This window comes from Sminthopsis crassicaudata, chromosome 4 (genome assembly GCF_048593235.1).
Source record: "Sminthopsis crassicaudata isolate SCR6 chromosome 4, ASM4859323v1, whole genome shotgun sequence".
In the NCBI taxonomy this organism is placed as follows: Eukaryota; Metazoa; Chordata; class Mammalia; order Dasyuromorphia; family Dasyuridae; genus Sminthopsis; species Sminthopsis crassicaudata.
This window is the reverse complement of record NC_133620.1, coordinates 118,034,107-118,047,663: the sequence shown is the minus strand read 5'-3', so window position 1 is coordinate 118,047,663 and position 13,557 is coordinate 118,034,107. Positions and strand designations below refer to the sequence as shown.

The 13,557-nt window shown below is 48.0% G+C and overlaps 1 protein-coding gene across 1 annotated transcript; it reads right to left on the bottom strand.

Annotated features, from left to right (window-relative positions):
- Window positions 1-5,454: 5,454 nt before the first annotated feature.
- On the bottom strand, window positions 5,455-12,724 carry ADAMTS4 (ADAM metallopeptidase with thrombospondin type 1 motif 4). The gene is made up of 9 exons (XM_074309229.1): window positions 11,498-12,724; window positions 10,042-10,365; window positions 9,742-9,874; window positions 8,714-8,884; window positions 8,173-8,459; window positions 7,882-8,068; window positions 7,380-7,555; window positions 6,598-6,773; window positions 5,455-6,465 (listed from the first exon to the last, which is right to left on the bottom strand). The coding sequence occupies exons 1-9, from the start codon at window positions 12,119-12,121 to the stop codon at window positions 6,039-6,041; spliced, it is 2,505 nt and encodes an 834-aa protein (XP_074165330.1). The 5' UTR covers window positions 12,122-12,724; the 3' UTR covers window positions 5,455-6,038.
- Between the last annotated feature and the right edge of the window lie 833 nt (window positions 12,725-13,557).

The window sequence follows — 13,557 nt, the reverse complement described above, 5'->3', positions numbered from 1 at the left end:
GATTTTTGAAATTTGCTTTGGTTTTCCTCTCAATCTACACATAATCCCCCTAGACTAGCTCCCCATTCAACTCTTCTCCCAGTCTAGCCTGTCTTTCTTGCTGCCACTCGCAGAAGGCAGGTCCCAGGAGCTATATGATGGACAAGAACCTCCCAATCCCAGCTACTGAACTTTACATCCTTCTCCCAAATAGCTTCTTAGGAAGAACATGGGGCAGCAGCTGCCTTGACCACTCAATCCAGCAGTTTTAATTCCCATAGTCAGTTAGTTGCTGCTTTCTCACCTAGTAGTCACCCATCCTGGCTTCACCCAGTTATATAGCTAAATGTTACCTTTCTCTGTATGATTTAGGAAGGAAAAATGAAAATCTGCAGGGCAAATGGGAGGAAGGGGAAGGCAGCCAATCAATTTATTTTTTAAATTACTGTTTGTCCTCTCACACAGCCTTCTGTTTCTTAAAAGTTCATATTCCTCCCAACCTTTGAAAGGTACTAGGAGGTGATGAGGTTCTGAGCAAGGAAGCAGAATTGTCAGAGAAAGACTGAAGTATTGATGGAATAGCTCCCTGAAGCAAGCAGGGAAAGGCATTGATGGGGTTCAGTTTAACCTTATCAGCTCACCTTTGTGGAGGTCATCCAGTCAGAAATCCAAGTTATGTCAAACCTCTGTCTATGGATCACACTATCCAAATTTTCTGAGTCCCTTTTGGAGTTATAGATGCCACTGTACTCTGCTTTGTGGTATCTTTCTCTTCCCTGCTCCCTCATGCCACTTGGTATCTCTTCTCTCAGCCCCCACCATGCCTCTAATTTTTCTTCCTTCTTATAGCTAACTAACTCTTTTAGGGCTCTAAATGTTAGGATTTAGCCTGCCAGCTAAGGGCATATTGCAATCGTATAGGGTGTTTCCTTTCTCCTAGCTAATTGTGAGTTCTAATGGAGAACTTGTCTTTTCATCATTAATTGTTAAGATTCCTTTCCTTGTTAATTATATGTTCTCTCTAACTCTATTTCATATTTACCATTCCTGGGGTCTATTGTATCTTTTCATTTTGCAACCTCTTTTCATAAATAAACCTACCTTTTGCCAAAAGAGAATAGTCATTATGAATTGCTCACATGATTAAACCCAACATTTGGTGCCTACATCACTCTCTTCATTTGGCGCTGAACCCCAAACAAATCATTTGGAATCAGCAATTGCCCTCCTAAATCACATCAAGGGCAGTTCTACATTTCAGGTAATAATATGGAAAATGACAATTCAGAAATATTCCATTCAGTTTCCTAGCTGCCATCATCTCCCAGACTCTAAGGGGTAGATTGGCAGTTCAGAAAATAGTCTGTTTTGGGTACCCTTTTCAAACATTAGTTACATATCTAAATAATACCATATTCATCTCCTATAGCTTTGGGATCTTGAAGGAGCTTTGTTGTTCAGTTTTCAATCATGTCTGAGTCTTTGTGATCCCATTTGGGAGTTGTTTGCCATTTCCTTCACCAGCTCATTTTACAGATAAAGAAACTGAGGTAAATAGAATTGACTTGCTTAGGGTCACATTTGAATTCGGGTCTTTCTAACTCCAGACAAGGTACTTTATCCACTGCATCACCTACCTGCTTTAGAAAAGTATTTTTGAGGTCATGTAATCCAAAGCTTCTTAAACTATGAATTGAGACTCCATATGGGGTTGAGTAACTGAAGTGGGGAATTATGAAATTTTTATTTATTATCAGTATATGTTTGATTTGTATATGTATTTTATATATCTATGTAACCAGAGTCACATCAAAATTTCTTGGGTAAAAAGGGGTCATGAATGAAAAATTTAAGAAACCCCAATGATCAATGTGTTCTTAATGTGGGCCCACAGATTTCCCAAGGGATCCGTGGTAGATTTCAGAAGGTGTGTGAATTTATATGGGGAGGAATTATATATTTTCTTTAATTTCTAACTAAAATCTAGTGTTTTCTTAATAAATTTTCTTAAAAGAAAATAAATTATTCTGAGAAGGGGTTCATAGATTTCCCCAGATGACTAGAGTTCATGACACACAAAAAATAAGAACCCTATATCTAATCCAACCCTTCATTTTATAGAAAAGGATACTTAGACTTGTACAGTAATCCAGATCTTCTGATTCTCAAATCCAGTGTTTTCCCTTTGTCTTGTTGTATCTGTATATATGATGAGGAGGCAGCATGTGTGCACATAAATAGTTATGTATATTGTTTTGCATATTGCACAATGGGTATCTGGTCTGTGACTAGTTTTCCACAGAGCTGACAGTTACTTCTTAATCCTTCTCTTCCTTAGGCTCCCTTAAATTCTCTGCCCCTATCCCCATATAAGGTTTTCCCTGGGGAATTTGTTTAATACTGTTTGTTAATCTTTCTTTCCTCCTGTTTTAGGAACAGTGCTTTCCCTAAACCCTTTCAGCTGGTTATTCCTCACTTCCCTGTTCTGCCTTAGATCTTGGCTTTCCCCAGCCACATCTAAGAAGGACGTTGCAGTCATCTGTTTGGAAGTTTTTCTGGGCCAGTCAGATGTCATCTTAGAGATTTTCTCCAGACCAGTGCAAAACTTATTATGTCATTGATGGCCAACACTGGTATTATAGGGAAAATGGAAAAAAAAAAAAACCCAACAATGATCTTATTTGAATCTAAACCAAGGAGCTGAGAACGAGCCTACAAATGGTGTGGAAATAGAACTGCAAATGGATAATAGAAATGGAAGTTCTCCTTCAAAACAACTTTCCTGATGTTGCCCTTACAATCATTCCCTCCTATTTATCACTTCTCCCTCCCCAACCCATGCTGAATAATGAAAAAATTCCCTCTGAAGTATTCCCACTTACTTCAGATACTCTCAACAATTTTCATCCCTTCATTATGTTCTCCTTCCACCTCTTAATTGGGGATCAATGGGTTCACTTACTAAAACTATCTAGTTGTGTTTCAGCTGCCTCTCCCAGATTCCTCACAAGCTTGGGGCTCTTCTGGGGTTCAACGTGGGACAAGAATTCCCTGGAGTGGGGAGGAGAGTTCATCCCTCTTTGAGTCTGAGAGATGAGGAGTACTGAGTTTGGGCCTTTAGCCATCTTGTTTGGACCTAACTGTGGCAGGGGGGTCCTAGTTAGATTTTCAGCTATAGGATATAAGGTAGAAGTTTTTCTCTGGTTCAAGCCCAGGAAGATGGGTGGAAAACAAGACTGAAGATACTTCCAGAGAAGAGACTTACTTTTTTGGGGAAACTCATGTGGTTGTGGCTTGATAGGTTCCCGGTATCATGTCCTGGCATTCTTTCCTAGTCCCCTTGTTTCAGTTGTTGCTTCTGGAGTTCCATGTAAAGAAACTCCTTTTCCTCAAGGCAGTTTACAGATTTGGCCTTCATCTCCTTTCCTGGATAAAACCTTTTTCCTAAATTATTCCAATCTTCAAGACAAGTTCCTCGACCACAATAGGCTACAGTGATCTCTCCGTTTTCTGAATTCTAATGTTTATTTAGTACTCATTTATTGAGGACTCACTATGTGCAAGGGTTGCTTTAGATGCTGTAGTAGGTAAGAGAGTAATACAATATGTCTCTGTCTTCGTGGAACTTATAGATCTGGGAGAGCAGATAAAACATGTGCACCAATATAAAGAAATAATAAGTGATTGAGAGATATACAAGGTGCTCTGAAAAATAGATCGTTCATCATGTAGCAGTCATATGGACAGTCCTCAACTTTTCAGGGGCTAACTACATACCAGCCACCAGGCTAAGTGCTAGGGATACAAAGAAAAGCCAAAATAATAATAATAATAATCCCTACTGTGGATTATTAGTATATTCTCATGAGGGAAACATGTAAATAAATAGTTATGAACATGATCTATGTACATGATCTATACAGAATAGATGAAAGGCAATCTGAAGAGGGAAGGCATTATGAGCTGTAGGGAATGGGAAAGGATTCCTGCAGCAGATGGACTCTGGGCTGAGGCTTGAAGCCAGGCTAAGGAGCTGGAGGCGGGGGTGCGGGTGGGGCAGAGTATTCTAGGCATGTGGAAGAGCCTGTGGAAAGTCACGGAGACATGTCTGGATCATAGAGTGTGTGGAAGGGAGGAAGATAAAAGAGGAATGAAAAGATAAGGAAACAGGGAACACAAGTCCACTATTTACAGGACTGCCTTATGGCGTAATTGTGAGAACATCAAACCTCATTCTGTAAGTTTGGTTATTACAATATTAGTCTTTATCTTTGTATGCATACATTATATCACCTCTCCATAGGTTCCTTTGGAGCAAGGTAACTATTTGGGCCTCTGGGTGTTTACTGGCCATGTGACCTTGTACAAGTCACTTGAATCCAATTGCCCCCCCACCTCCCACACAAATAATTTCTTTATTTCTCCTCCCTTCACTCATCATGTACACAGTACCATCCAACCAATTTATATTACCATGCATCAAGGAACCTAAGATTGCATATATTTCTGTTCTGTTTCTGTTTCCATTTGTATCAGATGAATGATACTTGTTGATACTGATACAAGAAAACAGTTTGCTACTAGGTTGCTGCCTTTTCTGAAATCTCTCCAGTCAACCTTCCCTATTCCCACCTCTAGAGGACAACAGGTCTTACTCTTTGGTGTGTCATGAGTCTTTTTGGCAGTCTGGGAAAGCCTTTGGTCTTCTCAGAATAATATTTTAAAATGTACAAAATAAAATACATCCATTACAAAGGAAACCAGTTATATTGAAATACAGTTATCAAAATATTAAAATAAAAACAAAATAAGTTCACAGATTCCAGGTTAAGAACCCCTGCCCTAGAATCATAGTCTGAGTACTACTAACCCATTTCTTTCACTCCATATATTCTTAAATTTACTATGTCCTGGCCAATTTATTTCCCCACTCTTCTTTCATCCTTTCTTCTCTAATTCCTCCACTGCCTCCTGAATGCTGGCTTTTCTTATTTATTTCATGCTTATAAATTACTGAGGAAGCCTTCTTTCAACTCCCCTGAGTCAATTCTTTTTAACCCCTGGGTGTATCTTTGTATCGTTGGTATCAGTTTTTATGACTGAATTGGCATTTCCCATAAACTATGTTTATCATCATGTTTTTGTACCAAATGTTGAGTCCCTTCCTACTTTAAATCTATACACAGATTCTGCTCCCTCTGGATTCATCCTCAGCATCCAGGACAGGGCTTTTCCCCACAGGAAGAGCTGGGGAGTAGCAAGGAAGGGGTAATAATTAGTGGTAGTGGTAACTAAAGGGAAACATGGTGGAATACTAGTATTCTGTGGCTTTGTAGTCCCCTTGGGAGGGGAAGAGGGCAAGAAAGGGGCCACAGCCTAGACCTTGCCGGCCTTAAGTCCTAGACCCCATGAATTCCAGACATAATAGAGGAAGGGGTGGTAGCCCTCAGCTCCCCAAAGGAGCTGCCCAGTGAATAAATAATGAAGTTAAATTTATTAGGAAACATGATAATTCATGCCACATATTCCTGTCATCCCCTTTAGGAGACAGAAGGTGTGGTTCAGGAATAAACACAAACATACACAGACACACAGACACACACATACAAACATACCTCTCATACCTGTCACCACTAACACTTGAACCCCTGGCTAGGGCAAATGTTGTGGGTAGAGGGACAAATTTCTACCCTCCCTCCCTACTGTCCCTTGGTACCAACCCTTCACAAACCAATGAATAAATATCAAATAAATACAATTGGGGCCCACCCTGCAACTCCCCAGCTCCTATGACCAGCTTCGGAGAGGGAACAGGTGGGTACTGAGGGACTCTCTTCCATCTTGGACTTACTAGCCCCCAGTCACATAGTAGCCAGGCTGCCTCTCTCAGTCAGGTAGCCCAGGGCAGGACCAGCCTGCAACATGGGGGAAAGGGTAGGTCCTGCCTTCATTACCACTTCCCTATTGTGCCCTGTAGGAGGCAGCTCCTCAGAGCCCCCTCTTTGCAGTCATTTGTGTGCCCCCACTCTGCCCAGGGCTGCTCCCCTGGGAGAGTGAGGTTATTTCTTGCCCACCCAATGGCGCCGCCGGAGAATCTCCAGGATTTGTGCCCGCTGTCGGAGCCAGTCCTTTGGGGTGGGGCGGGGGGCTGGAGGGGCAGGCCGGGGTACAAAAAAGCTGTAACGGAGGCGAGGATTCTGAGGGTTGCCCACTACCAGGGCCTGCAAGGTTAGGGGCTGGGACAGCGGTCCATGGCCTGTTAGGGTCTCTGAGGCTGCAGTGGCGCCACTGTATCGGAGGCTGGCACCTCCAGGCAGAACCACATCACTTGGAGATGGGAGCAGTGTGTAGTCCCCATTGAGGGCATAGGAGCCATCTTGAAGCTTCAGCGCCAGGTAAATGCTGTGGGGACCAGAATCCCCCTGTTGCCGCACTAAAATGTGGGTAGCGCCTGAAGGGATGGTGACCACATCGTTGTATCCATACCTGGGCAAGGATACAAGAGGAGAGTTAGGGAAAGCGAGGGAACAAAAACAGAGGTTTCACTTCGACTGTTGCCCCATCCCACCTCCCTATTATGAAGTCGGGGGCCAGGGTAGAAAAGGCACCTTACTATACCTGAACTTCTTGAAGGAGCCAGATTGCTTGCTGCAGCCCGAGCCATCACCGCCACATTCCATGCACTTGTCAAACTTTTTCTTAGAGCCAATAATCCGGTCACAGCCAGCATGGATGCAGCGGCCCTGAACACAGACTGATGTGCTGTCCAGTGAACAGGGGGTCCCATCTACAACCTGAGAAAAAGGAATAGAATGAGGGAAAGGGGCCCTGGCGACTGAAGGAGAGGCTCCAGGATGGGAAAAGAACAGGAACCCAGAAGTACTTCAAGAAGGACATGTTCTAAGGTCTTGGCAATCAGAGAAGGAGCCCAACATGCCAACAAAGTGATAATAACAATACCTGGCATTCATATATTGCCTCCTATGTGCCAGGCACTGCTCTAAGAGCTTCATAAATATTAAATTTTAGTGATAAAAAGAGGGTAAAGGTTAGTGGGGATTCTGCTTTACTTGGTACCAACAACACTAAGATAACTGAGACCAGCCCTCCATATTGTGGAGGCTGTTGGAAGAGCCAGGAGCAGAGAAGAAACAAAGGAAACATGAGGTTCCTCAGTTGAGGGCTGGGGCTACAAAGCCTGATAGATGTTTGTGAGCAGCAGTTCTCAATACTTTGTGGCTTATTTCTCCAAGCAGCTATAAATAGATATTGCTGGCAAGAGATGGCCTGCCCAAGATGCTGATTTTTCCTTTCAGCTCTCAGAAAATAGGGTAGGATAACATTTATTAGGGTGAGGTAGGAGGTCAGGGACTTGAGGCTCTCTGTTGCCCTTTCCTCACCCGAGGTTCCAGGACATAGTAGTAGCCAAGGGCCCGGGCCTGGCAGGTGAGCTTGCACTGGTCCTGGGGAGCCACGCCGCTGTATCGTGGGACCCAATCCATGGGCCCTGGGAAGTTCTTGAAGAGATCAGAGCGGAGGTTGTAAGCAGCGCATTGCTCCTCACGAAAGGTCAGGGCTGGAGCATACCAAGACACAGGACAAATGATTAGTTTTACCCCCATCCCTGGCCTCCATCTGCTTCCCAATACTATTTCCGATCCCATCCTCACCCCCATCACCCACAACCTTCAGGGACACACGTGTCAGAGTTTGAGACTCCATGGTTTCTGCCATCAGCACCCCCAGCACCCATGGCACAGGCCTGGGGCTTCCTTTCCCCTTCATCTCTCTCATCCCCACATCTCTCCTGTACCTTCCCCCTTTCCTTTCAGAATTCTATAGGGCATTCTTCACAGAACGAGGCTATCCCCCAGTCTCTGGGGCCCCTAGGGCACCCCTTACCTGTGCCTGTGGGGCAGTCCTGGGTGTGGCAGGAGCGGAAACGTGTCCGGCGGCCCTCACAGTATTTGCCACCATTCCGGGGGACAGGACTAGTGCAGTCCCGGGAGGAGAACTGGACACCCCCTCCACAGGTCCGGGAACAGTCCCCCCAAGGTCCCCACGAGCCCCAGCCCCCTGCCTGTGGGATCTGCCGAAGAGATTGGAAAAACAAGGCTCAGCCAGGCCGCCTCCCTCTGCCTCAGCCCTCCCGCCTGTCCTCAGAGGCCACCCCCTTCCCACACCTGCTCTTACATTGAAGTCCTGCAGCTGGGCGCTCTGGAGGCAGCGGCCGCTCATGCAGGCCTGGTTGGGCCCACAGGGGGTGCCATCGGCCCACGGGGAATGCTTAGTTTGGCACATGGCGTGGCCATTGAGGCGGCCAGAGCACCACAGGGCAGCACAGGGCGGGGGGAGCTGGGGGCAGTGTCTGGAATCAGGCCCGAAAGTCAGCTGGCATTGCCGGTCAGCATCATAGTCCCTGCCGGGGAAGGTCACAGGCAGGTGCAGAGGGGCTGAGGGCTTGTCTAAGAGACAGTGTCCTGGGGAAGGAAGGGAAGAAGGAGTTGTCAGGATGGGGGGGAGCTGGGAGACTGGGGATGTTCAGCTTCTTAGGGTGCGCTGAATAGGACAAGCCCAGCAAACGGGAGCTCAGGACAGCCCTGCTTTCTGCTAGCCGCAGACTGCAAAGGAGGGGCCTCTTTCAAGAAATAGGGATTAACCAGGAGGGGCTGAGAGGAGATGGGGGGCACAGGTTTTCGCCCATGGGGGTCAAGGGTCCCTGTGGGGCTCTGACCGTGGCCATTGTCGAGGAAATCGGTGATGAAGCGGGCGCTGCAGGGGGACCAGGGTTCCTCAGGGTCCACATGTGCCATCACTGGGGCCATGACATGACGGGAAGAGCTCCCAGGGCCATTCAGACTCACGCAAGGCTTGGAGTTGTCATGAAGCATGTTAAAGACATGGCCTGTGGAGACAGAAATGTGGCTACTTTCCCCATCTGTTCCGGTGTGGCCGTCCTGACAATGTAGCATCCATCAGTTTGGGTAATGGCAACTTAGTGGGGAAGAAGGAGCGCATCCCAGGCACAAGGTGCAGAAATGGGAAACGGGAGGTCACATAGGAAGAAAAGTGAGTGAGTCAGTATTACTGGAGGGAAGAACATGGGGAGAGAACCATGTGGAAAAAGCCTGGGAAAATAGGTGTGACACGCCTCAAAGGAGTTTAAATTTGATCCTAGAGGTAATAGGAGTTTATGGAGTAGAGGAGTGAGATGGTTAGCTCTGCAACTTGGGAAAATCACTTTGTTCAAGATGGATTAAAAAAAGGAGAGCTGAGGCTGGGAGGCCATTATAATATAGTCCAGGTGAGAGGCTCCAGGGGAGTGAGAACCTGAGGTCGGGCAGTGGCTGGGTGAAGGATGAGAAGGGGACAAGCATAAGGATGTGAGAGATGGTAAGAAATGGCAAGATTTGGTGGCTAATTGGCTACATGGCTGGTGAGGAAGAGAATATTCAGTGTGCAAGTCGGTGTGACTGGGAAAATAATGATGCTCTCAACAGTAATGTGGAAATTTGAAAGAGGGATGGATTCGGGAGGAGAGGGAGAGTTGTCTCTAATAAGTTTAAATGTCCAATAGGCATGTGGATGATGCTAGGGTGGAGCTTAGGAAAGAGAGCAGCTGGGATTTAGCTGCTGGATGATAACTGAACCTATGAGAACTGACAAGGTCATCAAGTAAGCAAGTACGGAAAGGAAAAAGAAGGCCTTAAACCAGGGCCTAAAGGTGCACTACTCATAGGGGGTATCTCTAGAGTGTCTTACCTAGCTCATGAGCAGCAGTGAAGGCCGACTGGAGTCCATCATCCTCCACAATGGCACAACTTCTGGCTGAGTCACACACAGTGCCCACATCTGCCATGCCAAGCGTGTCACATGTGGAGACACCGCATAGGTCCTAGGGCAATACAGAAGATGCCTTAGGAGCCGGGAAACCAAGCTCCACAACTATGGGCGCTAGTCTAAAATATTAGAGTATCAGGATGCTGGAAGCTTAGGAGTATAAAAGGCCTGGGTAATGGACAGGAGGGCTTGGGGAAATGAGAAGTGGGGGGGAGCCCTCACCTGTCGAGTAAACAGAATGGCCGTATCAAAATGGTCAGGGTGGCTGTCCTCAGGAATGTTGAGTCCTTGCTGCCAGGTGCAGAAGCTGCGCAGAGTCTGAGCAGCACTGGGGCCCACCTGAGGCCCTTCCTCGCCAGGCCCCAGTACGACCAGCCTGGTTACTACCAGACTGACCGGATTACGAAGACTTGGGTGGCGGAAAGCCTTGGCGGCGGCTGCCATAACAGTCAGTAGGTATCTCTTCAGTCCAGCGCCATGAAATGCCGCCATCTTGTCATCCGCCACTACCAAAGTCTCCACAAAACGACTTACTGAGGCAAAGCGCTATGAAGACAAGCAGAGCAAAGAAAGATTTAATCCTGACACACCGGTTTTTCTTCCTCCCCCCTCACCCCATTCCTACCCCTTTTCCTCTAGGGATTGAAGGTTAGAAGAACTAGATTGGGACCCATCTGACCCCACTGAGTCCCTGCTCTTATCTTGATTTTCTCCTTCCTTCCTTCCTCGAGCCAACTCCAAGGGGTTCCTGTAGTTACTCAGAGACATCAGCTGTCGGTTTAGGGAAGGGAGGGGAAGGGGGTGCCACGTCCCCTGCCACGTGGGCCTCAGGGGGAAAGAACAGCTGAGAGTGCCTGAAAGGGGAGATGTGGGGGGGGCTCCCCCTGTTTGTGAGAAGGATCTGAAAGCAGTGGAGTAGAAGGTTGAGTTGCAACGTGTCTGTGTTATGTGGTGGTGGGGGAACAAGTCTGTCAGCAGCCAGGGCTGGGCCAGATATCCGGCAGTGGCTGGGTTTAGAGAAAGCGTCTGGTCTGGATTAGAAGGAGAAAGAGAAAGAGGGAGGGAGGGTGGAAGGGAGGGAGGGAGGGAGGGAGAGAGGGAAAAGGGTAGTTAGGAAGAAAAGAAAGGCAGACCAAGTGTCTACCAGGTTGAGAAGGGGACAACCTAACAGAGGTCATAGATGTCCTTCCAGTTTCTGAAGCGGGGTTTGCACAGAAGAGCCAGTCTCAGATTCCTCTTCAGTACTAGCAAAAAAAACTCTTAAAGTTCTGGGACAAAAGTGACAGTCCATTTGGGACTCCCCCATGCTGGAGAGAAGGGCCCTGAGGGCCAGTTATGGGGAGGTGTGGTTACTTTCCAGCCCTAGTTTCCATGACTGCTGCAAATTCACCAGCTGGACTCAGCCGCCTTCTAGCCAAGAGTCTGGGGAGCTTTGGAGGGGAGGCAAACAAGTCAGCAGACTGACATGAAAAGAATACCAAGGGTCCTCACCCAGGGCCTAGTTGGCAAACTGAAAGACTGGTGAACCCTAAGAGAAAGGCAAGTAGAAATAGAAAAAATAAAAGGGAGAGGGGAAAATGGAGCAGGCAGGGACGGAGGTGGGTGGGGAAAGGATGAATGGAGGTCAGTGGGACAGACAGAGCGGAGCGGATGCAGCAGGGGCTCTGAAGCTGCCTACCTTGGCTCTTCGAGGGCTGGGGCCTGGGCTCCCAAGTGGGGCCCCAACGTTGCACATGGGCCCTTGGTCTCTGGTGGGGCTCTTTCGGCGTAAGATGTGGGCCCCTTTCCCCCCAGCAGAGTTGGGAGCACCCTCTTCTAGGGGCTGAAGGTGGAGCTCTGTCCCCCGGTACTGTAGGACACCCAGCAGGGCTCCCCCATCCCAATGCAGAGATGCCACAGACTCGGGATCCCCGTTGATGGTGCCCGTCAGATATGTGCCCACTTCAGCCCCACCTAGCATCGAAGGTGCCTGGCCCAGGTACTGCACAGTCAATCCCTCAACCCGAACACCAGGGTCCTGCTCCAGCTCCAACAGCAGCGTCTCCCCAAAGGCTGGCAGCCGATATAACAGGAGCCCCTGAGAACCGGGGCCAGGAAAGATGCTGCCATTGAGTCTCTCGGGAAACACGATCTCCTCCTCCTGAGTGGAGAGGCCCATCAGCTGGGCAAGAGACAAGGAGAAATCTAGTAGCAGACACATCAGAAGTAGCAGCCTTGAAAATGGCTGAGATCGAGTGGGAAGCAGAGGGCTGGGCTGAGTTCTCCCTAAGTCCCTCCTGGGACCTGTGTGTGCCTGGGACATGGCACTGCAGCAGGAGCTAGAAGAAAGTGAGGATTTTCGAGGCTCCAGTTACTCTCTTTGCCTGGTTCTTGGAGGATCCTCTCAGCAGGAATCCCCTGTGGGTTTTGACCTGTGCCAGAGGAGGATGCAGGATTGGCACAGGAACCAGGGAGCTTCCAAAGAAATAGAGGAAATTCCCCCCAAAGAGTTGAGAGGCAAGTCTGAGAGCCACCTCCCCAAATACACCCCCTCAGCTGAGAACTGACTCCTCAGAGGTTTCCCCTGTTCTTCGTTCTCCCTCTGCCCTTCCCTATCTCTGTATGCCTTGGCTTCCCTGTCTCTCTCTCTCTCTCTTTTGTTTCTGTGTCTTTCTTTTGTTTCTATGGCTCTTTCTGTCCTCTCTCCCTTTCTCTGACTTTCTGCCTTACTTTCTGTCTGTGTGGATTTCCCTGCCTCCCTCCAGCTCTCTCTGGGTCTTTGTCTCTCGATTCCCTGTCTCTATCTCTCGGTGTCTCCCCAGCCCTCTCCCAGTTGGATTCTCCTTAGCGGGCTCTCCCCGCCAGCGCCTTTAAGTACAGTGAAGAGCAGGGATTGGCTGAGCTGGCAGAGCCACTCAGGCTGGAGCTTGAGGTCTTTGGTGGGAAGGCAGATGGGGTGTCTCATTACTTCCAAAAATCCAGGTTTTCAAAGGAAATTGGGGGTGGGGTAGGGGGAGGGGAATCCCCAGCAGTCAGATTCCCTGGCACTTGACCAGCTGATGACACAGCTCTTTTCCTAAATTTGACTCCAAACTCTTCAGCTGTTTCTTTCCTTTTCTGGGAGTTTATCACAGCTCTGGCTGGGGGTGGGGGAAAGTGGAATTGGGGGATAACACTACTCCTGACTCGAGTATGAACAAAATAATAACAAAACCCAGAGAAGAGCTCATTTAAATCTCTTATTCCTAATCCTAGAGGGGATGAAGGACTCCCTAAAGATGACCCTTGTTCCCCAGGAGCTGGGTCTCAGAGCTGAGGAAGATGAATGAGTGGCTGGATGAAGGAGGAAGAACAAAAGAAATACTTGGAGGGAGGAACACACGAGAAGTTCCAGAGAGTAGGGAAGTGAGTGCAGGGATGCTGAATGGTCCACCTGGGATGGTGGGGAGGATGAATGGGAAGGGATAGGACTAGGCAGACCAGGGAGTTTAAAATTTGAAAGTAGGATAATTATGCCTGGAGCAGGGGTTGGGGATGCAGGGCAGTACAAGAGGAGTTAATGACTTTTCCTTTTGTACAAGGAGGATCCAGCCTGGGCCTGGGCAGGGGTTCCTGTGCCAGAAACCACCTCCTCTCCCTTACCATCCCCCCCTCCCTCAGGCTTTCCTTTCCTTAGCTTCCCTCCTTCCCACAATACATACCCGGAACAGCCATTCCGCCTCCGTTCTCCCCCAGGGCTCCCCCTCCTCAATTCTCGTC